This window comes from Sinohyriopsis cumingii, chromosome 14, assembly GCF_028554795.1.
Source record: "Sinohyriopsis cumingii isolate HCF-2022 chromosome 14, ASM2855479v2, whole genome shotgun sequence".
Lineage (NCBI taxonomy): Eukaryota > Metazoa > Mollusca > Bivalvia > Unionida > Unionidae > Sinohyriopsis > Sinohyriopsis cumingii.
This window is the reverse complement of record NC_142974.1, coordinates 88,396,291-88,416,173: the sequence shown is the minus strand read 5'-3', so window position 1 is coordinate 88,416,173 and position 19,883 is coordinate 88,396,291. Positions and strand designations below refer to the sequence as shown.

Genomic DNA, 19,883 nt, shown 5'->3' with positions numbered 1-19,883 from the left:
TACTATGGCCTTCATCTCCTGGAGACTGATAAGCAGTAGCTGGTGCTGTGGAGGACACAAGCTGCTGACCTAACAAAATGAGGTCAGGGGTTGGGTATGTAGCTCAGCTTGACATGCTGGCATCCATGAATTCATGCACAGAAACACCTGCCACGAAGTGAGATTGTCTCATTTACTGAGATGGGACCTCATATATCCCAAAGTTAGGACTGCCTGAACCAGTGGACAAAGCTGTGGCCTCATTTAATAGGTGACCCAGGTGATCTGCTGTCCAAATGAAACCCAACAGGCGAAGGGATTTTTGAGAGGATCAAAACACTGTCGAGATGATCTTCAAGGAACATTACCGAGGGAGTTTTTGGACCCTGTTCATGACATTTTGAGTTGGGACAATAATGGATTTGTTCTTGTTAACAAGGAATCCAAGGTGGAAAAGGATTCAAACAAAGGAATTCATGTCTAGACTTAGAACTGAACATACCTGGTGCATCTGTAGTCACATTCCAGTAGCTGGAAGTCATGAACATGGTGATGCAATGCCCCAGATAAGCAATATATCCACATATTTCACTCAATTAAAACAGTAATTTACCCAATTTTTTCTTCCAGCATATGTACCAGAAACAGACACATTTTATCACTGACTTGTAACATTAATGATTCTATGCAAATCTTTGTGTTAACAAACAGCTGATCTGGTCTAATATTATTGTCTGGTGCCACTCACATTACTGATGATGTAAACTAACAATACACCTTTTTTCTATGTAAACCAGTCAGACTAACTTTTACTGCTGAAATCGACACAGCATGATAGCTCATTTACTGCATAAAATCAAGTGTTCAAATAATACTGTGCTTCAAATGTAAGGATGGAGAAAATCGGCAAACACCAAAGGTCATCAATAGTAAGAAGTATTCTCTCTAATATAACTGATAAATCTGTTGAAACAGTTTCTATTAAAATATCCCAAAAACATGATGGAAACAAGGTTTTGTCAAAAACATGATTTGCAGAAGCAATCATTTCTGTGGTGGGAAGCAATTCAAATTTAGACCTGTCAAAAACAAAGGTAATAAACATGACATAGAAAAGAGTAAGCTGAATTGGCTGTTTTAGTGATTAATTAAATATCGTTAAACTGAAAATACCCTATTCTTTTTGCAAAATCTCATTTCACTCAATTTTAATTTTATAAGTGAAATACCCAACTGGTCTAAAAATTACATGAGGCACTGGAGATGACTCTGAACCGAGACACTGCACTGTTTATAAACTCATGAAAAACCCCAGACTAATGTAAGGACCAAAAGGGAGTGCAATGAACTGGTATGCTGTATCTTGAATGTTTAAACTGGTTGCAAAGTCTCCCCATAATGGTGTTTTGAAGTAATATCTGCATCTCCATTCAGAACCCCAGTGCCCAGATAAAAAGGTTGAGACAGCTCAAATCTACAACTGGATGAAAATTACATTTTCATGAAAAATTATATGTAAAATAAATAATTATCACTTGCAGTTCTGACCATGCATGAAAAATAAAGGGATCATACCTGAACAAATTCTATGGAACACACACTATTCGACAACCTAACAGTACGAATGTACAAAGTAAACATATATTTTCTGTCTCATTCTGCTCTCAACTCAAGAATCTAATTTGTAATTAGATTCTTGAGTTTAGAGCAGAATGAGACAGAAAAATAAAAAATATAAATAAAAGTACTCAAAATGATTTTAGTAGTTTTTAGTGGAGAGAGGATTATGGCTCAGTGTGAACACTTGTCTGCATTTAGCATATGTAGCTGTTTTGTTGTGTAATGTTGGCAAAATTATGATAGTCCAACATGTAAGGTGCCATTACACATCAATTCTGTCTGCATGAAGTATGTTATCAGGTAGAATGCCAACTTGAAACTTTAGAAATTCTTCCATGTGATCCAAGGTAGACAAGAGTAGCAATCAAAGAAACTTGCACATTTAAAGCTTTTTCACTGTCTCTCATTCACATCAGCAAATGAAGCCTTTAAAAGCACTTCATTTCCATATGGAAATTTCTGGAGCATGTTATCACAGGCTGTATCATAGAGTATTTCACAGCAAGAATAGAAATATGTTCTAGAAATTCTCTGGTGTCTGCATCAATAAGCAGAACTTCCTCCTGACTTGCTATATCATGAAAGTCTATATCAGTTAAAAGCTTGGCTGATATAATGATTTCTGGTTTAATTAACCTTATTAGTGAATCTGACAACTGGTATGACAGAATCTTGTGCATAATTTGAATGCGTGGATCTTCTTGATTAAGACAATATTTGCTGTATCAAAAAATGGAATGGTGCTCTTCAAAACCAATAAATATAGCTTGGCGACTGAATCATGAAGATTTTTGAGAACTATCTCACACTCTGATACTTCCAAAATGTGAACAGATTCTGATTCTTTTTGTGACACTTTCATGCCCATTTATACAAAACTTATCCTTTGAAGAACCAGCTGTCTGCTTTAGTTTACTAACAATGGGCTGGAATTTTCTGTCACATCATTTATCTTTCACAATTTTAGGCTGAGTTTGGAGGTCCTCATGCTCGATGGATACAGGCTTCTCAAATAAAAAATTTCCATAGGTTTCAATTTCTTCCTTTCTGATTGTCGATCCTTTTTATTACTCCTACCTTTATTTTCATCTCGCTTTCTATTTGGACTTCTGCTTTAATGATAATCTTCTTCACTGTTTTTTTCCATTTCTCTCTGCAGACTTACTTCCAGTTTTCAAAAAAGCTTGTAATGCTGTCAAGAGCTCAAGTAAATGGCTGATACATCTGCCAATGGATTACCATCTTGTACACACATGCTTTAGAACTTTATAGTCCAAGGTCAAACTCATCTTGCAACAACTTGAGAGATGTTTCCTGTAACTACTTTTCTCCAAATATTAGCAGATGTCAAGTAGGAGATGACCAATATCTACTTCTAATTTATCAGCATCCTTTCTCTCAGCACCGTGCATCAAACGGCAAGAACAGACTATTATATAAACTGATGGAGCTGTTTTCAAAATGTAGGATGCAACTCCTTTATGAATTGAAGTCATTATTGATTCATTATCAGCAGAAAACCCTGAAAACTTACATCATGTCCTTTTCAAAGTATTATCAAGCAAATCAAAAATGTTTTCTCCAATGGAATCAACTGTTAATTCTGATAATGAAAAAAGAACACCTGTGACTTTGCCATTTTCATTATCAAAGCATCTAACACAGAAGGGATATAATTTTTTGTTGTAATAATCACTACTCTTGTCATAATCACTACTCCCATCTGTAGCAAAATTATATTGTCCAATTTTCAAGGCATCTGCTATTTGAATTTAAGTGTCTTCTGAATGTCATTCTCTGTTTTTCCACATCAAATTTACCACCACGACCAGTCATAAAATCCATTCCAGACTTCCTGCAACGGACATGATGCTGCCCTAGACTGGATCACTGTATTATGTCATTCATGCATTTATCATTGAATCTGGGCTTATTCTTTTTCTGATTCATCCTCTCTCACACAATGAACAGAATCCACTTGACTTTTAGTGCCAAATACCTATAGAACGGTTCTTTATCAACTATGAATCAGAACAATGAATCTTGAGGGCAAAGATTCATAAGTAGAAAACATATATGGGTTTTGGGGGGAAATAGGCCATAAAGCAGCTATAAATAGAATATAGTGTTAGGAAAATACATGTACATGTAGGTCTATTGTACTCTCATACAAAATCCATTCAACATGAGTTTAGTGCACTAGTTATAAACTAATTCTAAAGCTAAGACTAAAAGCAGTGTGTTTTCTTGGAAATATGACAGCAGCTATAATAGAATATGACAGTGTTAGGAAAGTCTATGGATAAATTTACTCTTATCCCTTAGTTACAAAGAACTCTTATTTTCTGGCATATCATCCATGGGATTAAGGAAATGTTAATAAAAATGACGAAGCAACTTTGATTGTTTGGTTTCTCAGAAGAATATACCAAAAAAGTGTAATCCATATTTGGGCAAGAGTAAGTCATAATTTAGTGAAATCTGTAAAGGTTACACCAAAAGTATAATGCTTGGCATGTATATATTTTGAACAAATTCAACCACCATTTTGTGAAAAGATGGTCTATTACCTACTGAACTGGCTCTGAATGGGTCTTTGGCATATCTGAAACAAAGAGAGACCTGGACAATGATGGTAAGGTACTGAACATCATCTAGAGGCCATCCAAGATAACTTGCAGGATCCACGGATTATCACTGCAAAGTCTCTCCCATTCCATCCCAAATTTTCTAAGTCTAAGTCACTCAACTGAGGCATGTGAAAGGGCAGGGAGAGAACAGCATAACTTTGTGGGAGAGAGGCTGGCATGGAGATAGTGATCCCTTTTTTTTCTGCTTCCTGTTGTCATTGGCCCTTGGAAATTAGGCCCAGCAGGATTGTTTCCTCTTTGGGCATGCCATAGAAGAATGCCTCCTGTTTCTCCGATCCCTAATCTGAAATGAGATCTAGAGCATTGGGCTGTAAAAGATTGGTCTCTCTGGTGGCCTATATTTGGATTTCATTCATATATTCACTGAAGAGCACATATTACTGCAGAGCAGATTTGATCACATTGGCTGCAAAATATGTGGATTTTTAATATTCATTAACATAGATATTAGTATTTCCATGAGCTTAAGGTCAAATGATGCTGTTATGGTTCTGGCAATCACGTGTTGTTGGGATACTGTAATCACTCAATGTATCATCCAGAGCCAAAGTAGTCCAATGTTCCTTGTGTGAACCATCAATGGTCTAAGAATGGAAATGGGCATCAGGAACTGGATTATTGCTGTACCTTGGTTGGCAGTACCTGACGGGTACCGTGCTAAACCTCTCCAACACAAGTTGTAATGGCACTGAACCAGAATGAGCCTTAGCTAGCTGGCAACAGACCATCCATAGGGGTCTGTTCTTGGACCTGTTCTCTTCATTATATACACTCAGCCACTCTCAAGTGTCATAGATCATCATCCAGAGCCTCACCAATTGTATGCTGATGATACCCAAATATACAAATCTAGCCACCCAACTGAAGTTGATGCTACCATCCAAGGTGCAGACAGGTGCATTTCTGATGTGAAATCATGGATGACATGTAACAAGCAGCAGATGAATGATGATAAAACTGAGGCCATTCTGATCACAACATAAAGACTTTCTCATTAACATCCTTTACCTCAAACAATAAATATCGGCAACACCAACATTAAATTCACAGAGTCAGTACGAAACCTAGGTGTCACTCTGGACAGTACTCTCACATTGTACCAACATGTCGTGAACATATGCAAGGCTGCATATCTTGAGCTGAGACTCATCAGCTCCATTTGCAAATATCTATCAGTTGATGCCACTAAAACACTCGTGTGTTCATTAGTACTTTCAAGACTGGACTATTGTAACTCAATTCTGTCAGGTTCATCTCAATATCTACTCCACAAACTTCAAAAACACAGCTTTTGGGAGGCCCCGAGTGGCCGAGTGGTCTAAAGCGCTCTCCATTAAGGATCACTGCCATCTCACCTCTGTCTGTGTGGGTTCGAGTCTAGGATTCGGCCAATGTGGGAATGTGAGAAAGCTTGCCAGTTGCTTCTCATGGGTTGGTGGTTCTTCCCGGGGTTTTCTCAGGTTCTTCCTCCACCATTAATACTGGCCGCCATGCATAGCCTATCATGTGCTGAAAAATGGCGTTAAACCCATAGCTGCCAACCTTCCAGGCTCACAATTAGTGAAGATAATGATAAAAAGTTGTGAATTTGGACAAGAATTCGTGAAAAATACCATGACAATAACTCCATCCACTCTGACCACTCCATCCACTCTGACCGTCAATACTACACTATATCAAGTTTGCAATATAAAACTAAAACACTACATATATGCAAAAATATTTATTTATCAAGACATGATACTGTGGTAGACTTGAACTTCCTCAACTGCTTGATCGTAAATTTGTTTTCTAAACAGTTCATACTTCTTGCTGGCTGGTAGATCTTGGTGACTAAAATTACTGACAAATTTTCTGCAGCTAAGGAGGCCCTAAAGTCTTATTTTTCCTCACTAGAGAAAATACACTTTCGCTTGCACTGTTGCTGTGAGGAATGCACAGGAGCTGCAGCACTTTTGGTCCTTCCACATGAAAATTTGGAATCGATTTTCGAGTCCGGCAACATTTGTCAGAACAAATGTTTAGCATGGTCTCCAGCTGATAAAGGTAGATTGTGTTAGACAAGAAAACTCACAAATAATGCTTCAGCGTTGGTAGCCTGCATTTCTTCGACCAATTGTTTAAAATATTCCGGAGCTGAAATCTGCAAATTCTTAATTTTCCCAACTTCTACGTGTTTTTCGCAACTGACATACTTGCTCACATCATCTCTGTGATGGCACACTGAGTGCTAAAAGCATGATGAATATCAATGTTTAATGGCAGAATGCACGGCCAATTTTTGATACATTCCAAATTAAACTTCACTTTTTGAGTAATACATTTCTTTTTTCTTGATGGTGAAGACATTTTCAAAATCGTACATGCGATGCTGAACCGTAACTTAAATCAGTGTTGGTGACACATGCGCGGAGCAAAATTCCGGTTAGGCCCCAGTTTCTCTCAAAAGCATTTGTAAAACTACTCTTATACATATAGATTAAAATTGGCTAAAATGCTTGCTACCGGGCCAACTGCACTAATCGGCTGTAGATCTACTAATATCGCGACCAGCAGTACCGGACCGTTTCGGCAACTGCAAATATCACGACTAGTGCTTAACAGGAAATCAATTATTTTATTAAAGATTTAAAATAATTGCGGATTGGAGAATTCGTGAATTTTTGGCTTGCAGCATGAATCCGTAAATCGCTGAAAAAGTCGTGAAATTCACACCAAATTCATGAGGGTTGGCAGCTATGTAAACCCCACAACAACAACAACAATATCTACTCCACAAACTTCAAAAAGTTCAAAACACAGCTACTCGGATCATACGTAGAGTACCACGATCAGAGCACACCTTCCAGCTGCTCTGTACCCTGCACTGGCTATCCATTCGATCCAGAATTAAACACAAAATTTGTTCTCTGTGCTACGTTTCACTGACCAACATACCTATCCGCCCTCACCCATTTGTACACACCAACAAGATACTTAGGCTCCTCTTCTGACAATCGTATACTCATTATTCCCACTATGAAAACAAAGTCACATGGACGTTTTTTTGTATACCAGGGCTGAGCAACATGGAATGTATTGCTCATTGAACTTAAGACACAAAGACACAGTGATCCCATTCAAAAGTGCTCTTAAAACTCACTTATTTTGACTGCAAGAACAAACTTAAAGACCGAATAATGTTTCCTACCTTAAATATTCTCAGCATGTTTTTTTATGTTTTCTAATTTCATGGTCTTTATGTTTGTAATCATATCATTATATATGTTTTTTATCAGATTAGGTACTATACAAAGTCCTCATTATTATTATTATTATTACTAAACAACCCAAATTTCATGGCTTCTGCAATTTAACTGAAGTATCTTCTGCTAAACACCTAACAATTTTAGATGATTTTGTCTTTGCACATGCATATTTTCTATAATCTTGGAAACTGGAAATATCTGTTTGAACAAAGGACCTATGTAGTTTTCTACCACTAAGGGTAGTCCAAATTCTATTAAGAACTCAATAAATAACGCCAATGCATTTATAAAATTTGTGTCCACAATTTAGTTCTGCCATAAAAAAATAAGTTTTCTCAGTACTGGAGTTAGTAAAATGAGCTAATTCAAGGTTTCTTTGTTTTACCACCATGACCATCATTAAAATCCTTTCCACACAGCCTGCAAGGGGCGTGAAGCTGCCCTAAAAGTTTTATGCTGTAATATCTAATTCAAGTATTCATCTCTGAATCAATTTTTTGTCTTTTTTAATCCATCTGTGAAATTATTTGAAAAATATTTCTGCTCTAACACACGCATCAACTAGAATAAATCCGACCTGACCTTTAGCGCCAAATACCTACAGACTACCAGATATGAAGTTGAACAAAGAATCTGCAAGCAAACATTACAAGTTAGAAAGCCAGTCTATTCTCTCCTAACTAAGCCATACAATTGCTATAAATAGAAACCAAGGTCAAAAGCTTGAAAGTAGAACCAGCCTGTTTCTTGGAAATAGGGCAGCTGCTATAAATAGAACATAACACTGTTAGGAAAGTGCATGTAAGTCTATGGACAAGCATACTCATATGTTGTAATTACATAGAAGCCATCTTTTTCTAGAATACAGTCTGTGGGATTAACTGGATGTTTAAAAAAATAAGAAAACAAATTAATTTTTTGGGAAGGGTATATGAAAAATGCATTATCTGAATACATTTATGCATAAAGCATAATTAGCAGAAAAAAAAGCATTACGATTACACCAAAAACATAATGGTTGGCATGTATGTTGTTCTATAGCATTGACAGTATAGCAGATGATCTTATTGTGAAGAAATCTATTATATTCTATTTTGACAGTCATAAAACTTTCTGCTTGTAACACTCTATACAATTCTGTTATAGCTGATCAATGGATCAGTTTGTTATACCCCTCTTGGAGACAGTTTAATCAGAACCCCTCTATATTTTCTGCAATAACTACAGCTGATCTCCAATCATATAGATGCTTCTCTTCAAACACTAAATCTACCTTAGTATAGCTTGATTGAGATCACCAGCAAAATGGACAACAAAGACTTAATTTGACAAAATGATAGTTTTGATGTTTGTTTTTAATACAGTAATATTGCTGATGTTAGTCACTCAAACTTTTGTTTCTGGCACAAAAATTCTTTCTGGGATAAAAATTTATCTATTTAAAGGACTCTGTAATCATAACATTTGCAATCATAATCAGAAACAAAACTTTTACCGTGAAACATCATCTTCTTCTGACTGCTTGCCTTCTGACTTTTTAATCCATGCTAAAAATATGGTTTCAAAATTTATCCTCAGCAGTGGGTCATACACTCCTTTTAGTTTCATCTGTTGCTCTACCTGGACTGAGAACATTGCAAATTTACTTGGAGTGGCCTCTGCTTGAGTGGAATCTATAGTCTCCTCAGCTCTCTTGGTACAAAGTAAAACTTGCAAAGAGTTTATAAATTTTTCATACAGAGATTCTTGTTTGGAAGCTGAAATACAAAAGCACCACAAAGTAAAAACTCTTAAGTATGATAAGCTGAACATCAGAAGATGTAGTGAGTTTATTCTGAAGGAGGGTAGGTTAATTAGTAACATTAAAACATGTTTATACCCAACATCATGGGGATATCTAAAATTCATTCACTGCAAATCTTTCAAAAAATGAAGATATGAAGATGACAGGCCTCAACAGAATCATAAAAATAATGTGTGTAATTTTATAATAAATCCAAACTTATTGTTCCTTCAGTAATTAAGTTTCACTACCTTTCCAAGGAAAGTTTATTTCTGAAAGAAAATGTTGGATGATAGAATCTGCTTTTGATTTTCACAGAATTCTTGATTCAAGCAATAAGAAACAAAATTCATAAATTATGGACACAAAAAGAATTGCTAAATACTGACTCTCTCGCCACCTGATTTTACAGATTATCATAATAAGTGACTGTATATACTGTTTACTTACAAATCTCTTTTTTTCTCTTTTATCTGTATACATACATACAGTGTAAGGGCAGAAGATTTAGACGGTCTATTTGAGAGACCTTGTAGGATTTTGACAGCCACTTTTTTGTGGGAGGATTTCTGAGAGTCTGGTTTAGTTTAATTTAGAATTAAGCCTATGGGGCCAGTGGCAAAATATTTTTCTCTCTGTGTATTTAATTTTGTAAACTTGATTAGAAAACCAATTTATAAAACTTACATAAGCCTTCTTGCCTGTCCACCACATCAGCAAGTTTTCCAAGGCTCTCTAACATTTCCATGGATTTGCCCGTCAATATGACTTGTAAAAGAATGGGTTGCAGAAATAAGGGAGCCCAGACAGTTGCGCCATGTCTTGACCTCTGAACACAAGATTTATTGTTTGTCTTTTGTGCCGAGTTGGAATCCTCATTTGCATTGTTGTTACTAGCTGAGGCATGGAGTGTGAATGCTCGTTCCCAAAATGTCTCATCTAAAGATTTGACTTCTCTGTTTCTGGAATTACAATGATGGATCCTGGATTTTCATTTCATTCATAAATCATAGAAATTTCTACAAAATGTAAATACTGGTACTTAGGACAAAATTCTGACAAAGAATCTCCAAAATGGAAAAATCACTAAGAACTGTCTTCACAAAATATTACAGAGGAATTGGCATACTGGGTATATACAAATTCTCACTACTGATGCATATACAAGCAACTGACATATTGGGTATATATAATTCTCACTACTAATGTATGTGCAAAAATAGGTATTTGTGCAATGTAATGTATATTTGATTTAATTGTATCTGATCTAATATATATTTATTTCAATTTAATTGTTTGCCAGTGATATTGTAATGAAAATTTATTCAACAGAGATACTTTTTCAGAAAATAGTTTAACTGTGACTGTTCGTTTTATAATCACCAGGTGTTGATCTAGATCCTGACCATTATTCAATATTTGTAGCAACCATGTAAACAAGTTTTATTTTTATTTTAAAATGATTGGTTCATGATGGAACTTCATGTTTAAGATGTAAACAATTTTTTAAAATTTTATATTTCTTAGAGTAAAATGATTGGTTTTTGTCAGGGCCACACTGGGTGGACATGATCTTTAACAAGTACCCAATTTCTATGAGTTTCTAGAACATAATCACCTGACCCCCTGCTTACGTTTTAGAAGACGACATAACCTCCGTTTTGGAGAATTATTCTCAGTAGAATCTGGGTTTTCTCTTACACTGGAAGTTGCATGTTTACTGTTTGGATTTTTTTCAAATTACTTGGATTCAAAAGGATTAATTCTGTTATTTTTCTGGAAAATGTGTGTGCTCATGTGAAATTGTTGAGTAAGGACAGCTTTTATAAAAATTTATTCAGCTATCCAAAACCGGAATGATAATTCTTGTTTCTACAGATTTCAGCATACGTCATCGTCTTCCATCTTGGATTCTTCGTCGTGACTCGAACTTGAAATCATTAGAACCCTTTGTTATTAGGACTTAAAAAAATTTTATTTGTGGATTATTCTTGGATTATTTTAGATTTGATTCCTTAAACCATAAGTTCATATTTTTTTCCTCATTTTTACAGAATTTTTCAAGGAAAATAAATTATTATTGTATTTTTCAAAGCTTGTTGTTTTCACTCTTTCTTGTGTTACTGTTTATTTAAGCCTAAACATGTGATATAAGAGCAAACATGGACTGGCACTGGAAAAGTGCTTATTTATCAGTCGATTCAAATTGTGTGCTCCCATTGTCTTGATCACGTAGGAACAGTGTTTAAATTTGAACAACTTAATTTTGATTGGATGCAGTGGCAGTAGATTGAAGACACTCAGGATTCTTTATCATTATGGATATCCCTCAAGTGTTCTTTTCTCCTCACTTGGAATTCCCTTTTAGTCTTACCTGCATGTTGTTTGCCACATTCTGCACACAAAGTGAATAGATGTCGTGTAGTACAATATGCCACTATTTTTTATTTTTATTTGAGGTTCATAAATGTGTTTCTCAATATTTTAGATATATCCATTTTCATACAGAAACTGCAATTAATGGTTTTGCAATCTAATACTTTATTTGCGAATGTTTTACCCATTAGGCCTGGATGACTGCTAGAAAACTTAGCTCTTCTTAGTTGGGTTCTAAGTTTATATCCAATTCTCTGTGCAAATATCAGTTGATCTTGGAAGCGCTCTGGTACAGTCAATTTGACAATTAGAGAATTTTAATTGCATGTGTGAGAAAATAATTATCTTTATCATACGTGAAGGTAGCCGATATTACACTATTTTTTTTTAATGTTTTGAATTGGTTTCAGTAGTTCTGAATGATCCATTGCTTTGTGAAAAACCTCTGTTAGGATCAAAGCGGGATAGCCTCTTCTTTAGTAAAAGTGAATGATACTGGAGGCATGTTTCTCAAAGTCCAAATGTTTAGTACAAAATTTTCTAATTCTTAATAATTGACAAAGTGAATCAGATTTGTTACAGTGATATGGAACCAAAATGTAGATAACACTGTTTACCTGCAGGTTTACCGAATAAATCAAATTTTATTGTGTTATTTTCATGAATAATTATAGTATCAAGAAATGTGATTTTTTTTCTTCTTAGAGTATTCCGTTGTAAACTTAACAGTTTTATGATAACTGTCCAATTTATTTAATTCAAGCTCTGAACCAATACTCATAATACAAATATCATCTTTAAACCTTAGATAAATGTAAAGTATATTTGGTGCAGATTGTAGCCTTTTCTGATCAAGATCACCCATAAAAATGTTGGCAAGAATTAATGTAACACGGACAAAATTATGTGGTCATGACCGAACACAAATACTTAACCTATGCTCAAAAAATAAACTTAAAACACAAAACTGAATGCAAGTCAGAAAAGAGTGTGTGTGTGTGTGATTTGGATTTTTAATGTAGCTTTAACAATTTTTCAGTCATATTGCTACAATGTCTGCAGTGTGGTAGTTTATAGCGATGTCTAGCACTGGGGCACCATGCTGCAGACATGTAGCATGATGTCCCACCCAGTCATTATCCTGACACCAGGCTGACCAGTCCTAACACTAACCTCTTAATGCTGAGTGCCAAGCGAGGCAGCTGTTAGTACCATTTTTATAAGTCTCTGGTATGACTTGGACAGGGATCGAACCCATGACCTCCTGCAATTAAGGTGGACACTCTAACCACTAGGCCATCAGAGCGGTACTCATCAAGAGAGATCTATTCACCAAGTTACATGATTTCAAATATAATAGTATGGATTAAAAACTATGTGGTTGAGATGCAGTTTACTGTACATATGCATATACATTTATATGAATCAATGCTGAGATTGTACAATACCTTTCTGAGGTCAACTGAAAGTAAATTCTAAAGTTCAGCAACCAGTGATATGTATTATGCCTCTATGGTCTTAAACTAATAGAAATGAGTGAAAAGCAACAAGCTTTTTTAAATGTAACAAATAATTTATTTCCCTAGAATAAAAAGTGATAATGTAAAAAGAACTTATTGTGAATTAAATCCCAACTAATCATAGAATTTCTAATATTTGAAGCTCTTAAAAAAAACTTTTGTGATATTCCAAAAAACAACAAACATTGGAAGTGTTTATGTGCCTGTGGTGGCTAGTGTCATAGTGATATGCCAACAGATTTTTGCAAAATCACAATAATACAATCCAAGAATAAATCCTTGTTTTAATTTTCACTATAAGTCAAAGTCTAAATTTCCAAGAATGTTATCTTTGAGTACTTTGTATTTCTAGAGAAGAATAACTTGACTTCCAGATCAAACGAAATACAACTGGTTCTGCTCAGATCTTAACACATTAACCCCTGGATCTTTTTGTCATTTTTGCCTAAAAATCGAGGTAGGAAACACATTTTTAAAGCTATTTCTGAATATTCAAAAACACCAAATCCCCAGTCATCTTTCAGTAACATACTGCCTAGTGGTGTTAGAAACATCGATTTTCATTGGCTATTTTAGTCGCGCATGAGCAGAAGGGTAAAAGTTGGACTTCATTTTATTTTTTTAAATATTTTTTTTGCTAAACGGATCCATTATTTTTGTATGGAGACCACTCTTTATTCCAAATGCCCATCTTATCCTACTTTTTGCAAAGGCTCATTTGTCTGTTTGCAGTTCATACTGGTTTGTCTTAGATCTGAGACCAAAAAGTCTAAAATCTGGACACAAAATCAGATTCCAACCACAGGCAAAATTTGGGTAAAAAAAAGTCAGGTCCAAAAAATGAGGTTTTTCTATCTGTATTTTGTAGTGCAACTAGATATTCCAGTTTATTTGGTATCATTGTAGAGCTATATCTGTCTACCTTTCTATAATACCATCTACTTTAGTTTATCATGCATGACCATGGCACTACAGAGCTCGGCAGTAGGCAACTACCTCCTGCCCCGTAAAGTCATTGCTAGGGGTTAATGTGTTAAAGCAGGAATAAACAGCTCTTCCAAAAAACAAGATTATATAGTCCTCTACTTGACCTCTGGTCACAATAAACATTTTCTTTAAAAAAAAATTACCTAATGTAGAGAGGCCCACAGATATAATAGGTAATCAATGGCAGATCAGTGGAAATCCAATAATTTACCTTCAATTTCGATGGGTTGCCCGTGAGCCAGAATAATCAAATCACACCACTATCTTGCTTTCTTTCCATTCTTTAACTCTTGAAAATTTTATCATTCTCCCTTTACAAATAAAATAATTAGGACAAGTTTTAAATAGGTACTCAGATGTTTTGTTTTCAGTCACTACGATTGTCCATTGCGGCCGGGTCAGCGACCCGCTAATGCACGGTATTGATGTTTCACATTTCTTAAACAACGGACAATTTCATTTCCTCTGTGCATGGAGGTGTGTCAGTTTTAACCAATAAAATTTGTTTAACGTACAGCTGATGTCATGACCTTTCTCACAGTATGGGTAAGTTTTTTTCTTTTTTACTCCAGTATTTCTGGATATTTTAAGGAATGCGCTGTCAGATAGATAAAATTATTCTTTCTGCATTAAATGAGCCCCAAATCATGTTTCTTGCAAGCATTAACTCATTCAGCCCCAGACCCATTATCAGTATCACTGCTGCTATGCCCCAGCAGCGCTAAGCTGTGTCTAGCTGCGTGCCCCAGAGTTTTTATCTGTTTGAAAAATTTTGTAAACATCGTGCACATGCATTCACTCTTACCTTAATTTCTCTGCTTATATCCAATTAAAATCCAAGAAAGTTTCACCAATTATTGCAAATGAATTTGTCTACACAGTGATGCATGTTTTTTCCCTATTTGTCCAAGTTTTTCACGACTTATTTATACAGAATTTACAAATTATGTGCAACGTTTATCCGCAAGAACTCGATCATCATCGCAGTCAGCATCCTCATCTTCGGACGATTCAATCTCAGAAACTTCTATGTCTGAATCGAAATCTCACAAAATATCCAACTGCCAAACATATATTTCCTCAGCTTGCTCAGTATTTTCAAGATCAAACCCGAGAAACTCCTCATTTTTGCTCTCATCAAAAATCACTCTTACGTCCGCCATCATTTACGATTTTTCATGACCAGAACACGTGTAGTTAAACCGCTTTCAAAACAGGAGCCCTTAGCTTCTGAACAATTCAAATTTCCGCAAATGAAAGTAAAATCATTTCTGATTGGTTTAATAGTTGTTAGTACTTGGAATAAACCCATTTCTAACCAATCAGAGACGTTGAATCTAACACACATTCATCACGCTTGGAGACGGGATCGGCCATTGAATGCAGTAAAAAAATCACGACTACAGGCAGGATCAGCCATTGAATGCAGAAACCAGATCACGCCTACAGATGGGATCAGGGCTTAAAGGGTTAATATGCTGCACTTCGAATTAAAGATTCCAAGATAATCGGGCGCCCGGAATAAAATGGCAGCTATGGCTCATCATGTGTATGGTGGATCAGTGATAATAGTTTGTTAATTTACACATATTCACTGAGTATGTAATTCAGCATTCATTCAATGGAAACAATTCACACAACTCTTAAAAAGTATGTTAATAATAACGCTGTTGTTTCTAAACTTTAATTGGGGATGCGACTTTACCGGGAAAATGCAATACGCCTTTTACAATAAATTGACATACCATGAATAATCAATCTGAAAGAAGGTTCTTCTATTTTGTGCTCTTTTATTATGATATTTACTGTTAATTTAATTAATATAATCAATTATTCATTAGTTTATAGTTTTAAAACCCGGCATATATACCAATTTAAGTATTTGAAGGTTTGATACCATTTTTCAGACCCCCACCCATCTGCTTTTATCTAAATTCATGGCAATAGTACGTGTTAATAAGCATTACTGGATTATTAATGAATTTTCAGTGAGCATGATATAAACAAAATTGAAAATGTCCTTGTATTTAGAGCATTTGCTATTAAAGTAATTATAAGGAGTTGGCATTTGTCCCCAACCTAGTCCTTAATTTTTTCTTAAATGGCTAAAATAATGTTAAAGCCCTTTAGAAATTGAAGAAACATATGAATATCAACATTAATTTCAGACATTTATAAATTCAATTATCGACAAAACTCAAATGTTCAAAACATGTTTGAAACAAATTTATATTTACTAATTCCATAGAGTTGAATTAATTTTTGAGATAAATTGTCTTTCAGATGTGCATGCACAGCTAGTGTTTCTAGAAGGTGATATTCGGTTTGAAGACATGAGTCATCCGATTCCAAACTGGCCATTTCAGTCTCTGGAAAGTCTGCTCACGCTTGATCCACCTGTGTCGCCTGGAACTTTGGTTTTTTTTAAGAATATATATGCATATGTTTAAGATTGTAACTGGCATGATCAGATTTTATGACCTTTTCAAAAATACAAGATTGTAATTATTTCACAAAATGCTGCATTGTACATTATTTAATATACATTTTCTCAACTGAGTGAACTAGCACATGCATCTTTTTATGCTTGTGTTAAGAAAGCAAATTTTTAGCAAACTGTGTTTCTCTGAGCATACTTACCCGATCACATTAACGTTAGGGATATAAGCCTGCTACCTCTCGAATCCAGCCCTACTAAAAGACAAAAATTTGTCTTTTCAGTCTAGCTCATATAGACCAAAGGGCAATAACTCTTGCCCCTTACCTCCCCTTGCCACCGCCAGGTGTCACTAGTTTTTTAAGCTGAGCGATATATATTATACGAGGATGCTTGCATAGCAGGGTGGTTGGGACGGTTTTTAAGTAATGTGATCGGGTAAGTATTCTCGGAGAAACACAATTTACTAAAACTTTGCTTTCTCCTTCAAATACGTTCCCCAATCAAATTAATGTTAGGAGAATAAGTAATAGGAGGAGGGAATGCTGAGCATCCTACCTCCACTCTGGGTACCTTCTAGGGAATGATGGCTGGATTCCCCATTTGAACGATAACCCGTTCTCCTAATTTCATCAGCAACACAGCCTAGGGTCCCGCTACATGTGACCCCTATATACGGTTAAGAAGATAGTTATTGAAATCTTGTTACCTTTGAAATTTCACTGGCGAATCCAGCGAAGCTGATAGGCTGTGCTGATTGTTTTAAATGGGTCTGGTGGTCATCTGGGCTGCCGACACCGGACCTACCAGATTCAAGGTTTGCCTCTGTGAAGCCAAATCTCTGAGATAAAAACTGGAGAAGGTTGACTGCATACCAGCCAACAGCTTCTATTATATCTTGGATCGAAACATTGTTTGAATGCCAGGCTCGCCGAGATTGCTCTAATCTCATGAGCCATAATCTTCATGAGGCGACTCTGATCTTGTGAGACCTCAGAGTACGCTGAGCGTATAACCCACTTCAGCCATGAAGCAAGGGCTTGAGGGGTGATATCCCGTTTACCAGCTTTGACCAGAAGAAAGAGGCGCTTACGTGTGTCCCGACATGCCCCTGTGTGTTTTAAACAGTGCTTGAGTGCACGAACAGGATCTTGCATGGCTGCTGCTCTTGACTTATCTATGGAAGAGAGTGAGCGAATGATGATTCTTTGATCGCCAATAGATGGTAACCTATTTTTGGCTACAAAGCCTGGTTGCGTCAGGAGGACCACCAAACCATCTGATCTGAACTGAAGAAAGTTTGGGTTACTGGAAAGGGCATGTAACTCGCTCACCCTGCATGCTGAAGCTAAGGCTATCAAGAAACATGTTTTGTATGATAGTAGCTTTAACGAAGTGTGGGCTAAAGGTTCAAATTTGTCTGAATTGAGCCATGTTAAAACCCAGGACAGATTCCATTTTGGAAACAGGGTGAGGGATTTTGGTCGATTGAAATCAAAATTGGCTAAAAGATCTAACAGATCTTTGTTATGCCCAATATCACATCTACCATGATGGTGGAATGTGTCTGAAATCATGCAGCAGCAGCCTTTGATAGTAATTGGAGCCAACTGTTTCTCCTTGAAAAGCCAGAGAAAAAAGTCGGCCAGTTGAGGGATTGAGACACTCAAAGGGACGATGTTATTGATATGGCACCAGTCCCTGAAAACACGCCACTTTCCCTCGTAAACCTTCAGAGTGGAGGGCCTTCTTGCTCTTGAGATTCTCTCCACAATCGAAGGTTTAAATTGTTTGTCTCGCAGGGCTGCCCGGACAAGAGCCTTAAGCGTGAAGAAGAAGACGGTCCAGGCAGGGGTGGAACACCTGTGACTGCGGTTGTCTGAGAAGATTTGGGCTGGTTGGAATCTTCCTGGGTAGATCTATCGCTAGATCGAGTAGATCGGTGACCCAGGACTTGTTCCATCTGAGAGGGGCAATCAGAATCATCTGACAGTTCTGACCCCTTAACCTCTGGATTATTTTTGGTACCAAAACCGTGGGAGGGTAGGCAAATGTCCACAACCCCTCCCAGCTGATTGACAGAGCGTCCACGGCCCAAGCCTCTCGGTCTGGAACCGAAGAGATGAAGGTGGGCAACTTGCGATTCCACCTTGTCGCAAAAAGATCGATCATCAGATGCCCCCAAAGTGTGCAAATCCGAAGAAAGACTGATTGATGGAGTGACCATTCCGTGTGAATGACTTGACCTTTCCTTGATAGAGTGTCGGCCAAGACATTGAGTCTTCCGGGAATGTGTCTGATTTGTACGTTGATGTGGAGGTTGTCGCACCAACGTAGAAACTGCCAGATCAGAATGCACAGGTCTGGTGATTTGGTGCCCCCTTCTTTGAGGAGGTAAGTCACCACCACAGAGTTGTCTGACATAATGAGGACAGTTTTTCCTGAGAGCTGATCCTTCCAGAAATGAAAGGCATTGATGACAGCCCTCATTTCTAAAAGGTTGATGTGGAGAGGCCTCTCCCCTGGCTCCCACATGCCGCTGACTGTAGCAAAGTCCGGCAACAGGTGGGCACCCCAACCGTAGGTACTGGCGTCGGTATATACCGCTATCTCCGCTTGGGGCATCTCCAGAGGAATCCCCGTGGACAGCCAACCGGGGTTGTGCTACTGACGCAGGAACAATCGCATCTCGGGCGTGATCATTATTGTTTGATTGAGGAGACTTTTTTTGAAAAGGGGCGCCATTGTGCCAGTAATGTCATTTATAAGGGACACATAAAAAGACGGCCAAGCGGGATCAAGTCCGCCGCCGCATTGAATAATCCAAGGAGTTACAGGAATTCTCTCGCTGAAATCCACGTCCTGTTGGAAACGGACTTGACGAGTTCGACGATCCGGATTATGCGAGCGCGAGGAAGCCGTACCAGATTCAGATCGGTGAGAAACTCCATACCCAGATGGACAAAACACTGGGATGGACGTAGATCGGACTTTTCCCAGTTCACGAGAAAGCCTAGATGATCTAAAAGTGCTAAAAGATCGTTTCTGCCTTTGAGCAGAATAGAACTTACCATATGTTTCTGGAGGATGTCGTCCAAGTACACTGCCATCCCTGTAGATGAAGTCGAGCAGAACAGGGTGATGACGCAATCCATAACCTTGGTAAAAGCCCAAGGGCTGATGTTAAGGCCAAAGGGTAGGACCTGGAACTGATAAACCGTGTCGCGGTAAGCAAATTGGAGAAATTTCCATGACACGGGGTGGATAGGGACGTGAAAATAT

General features: G+C 37.0%; 1 protein-coding gene across 3 annotated transcripts in view; it reads right to left on the bottom strand.

Annotated features, from left to right (window-relative positions):
- The window catches only part of LOC149784325 (gamma-tubulin complex component 5-like), a 238,976-nt gene that overhangs the window by 129,797 nt on the left and 89,296 nt on the right, over window positions 1-19,883 (bottom strand). For all 3 annotated transcript variants that reach the window (XM_089932364.1, XM_089932365.1, XM_089932366.1), the window contains 2 exons: window positions 9,969-10,243; window positions 8,994-9,255 (listed from right to left, as the gene is read on the bottom strand). In XM_089932364.1, coding sequence (XP_089788490.1) covers window positions 8,994-9,255; window positions 9,969-10,243 — 537 coding nt within the window. The remainder of the gene's footprint in view (window positions 1-8,993; window positions 9,256-9,968; window positions 10,244-19,883) is intronic.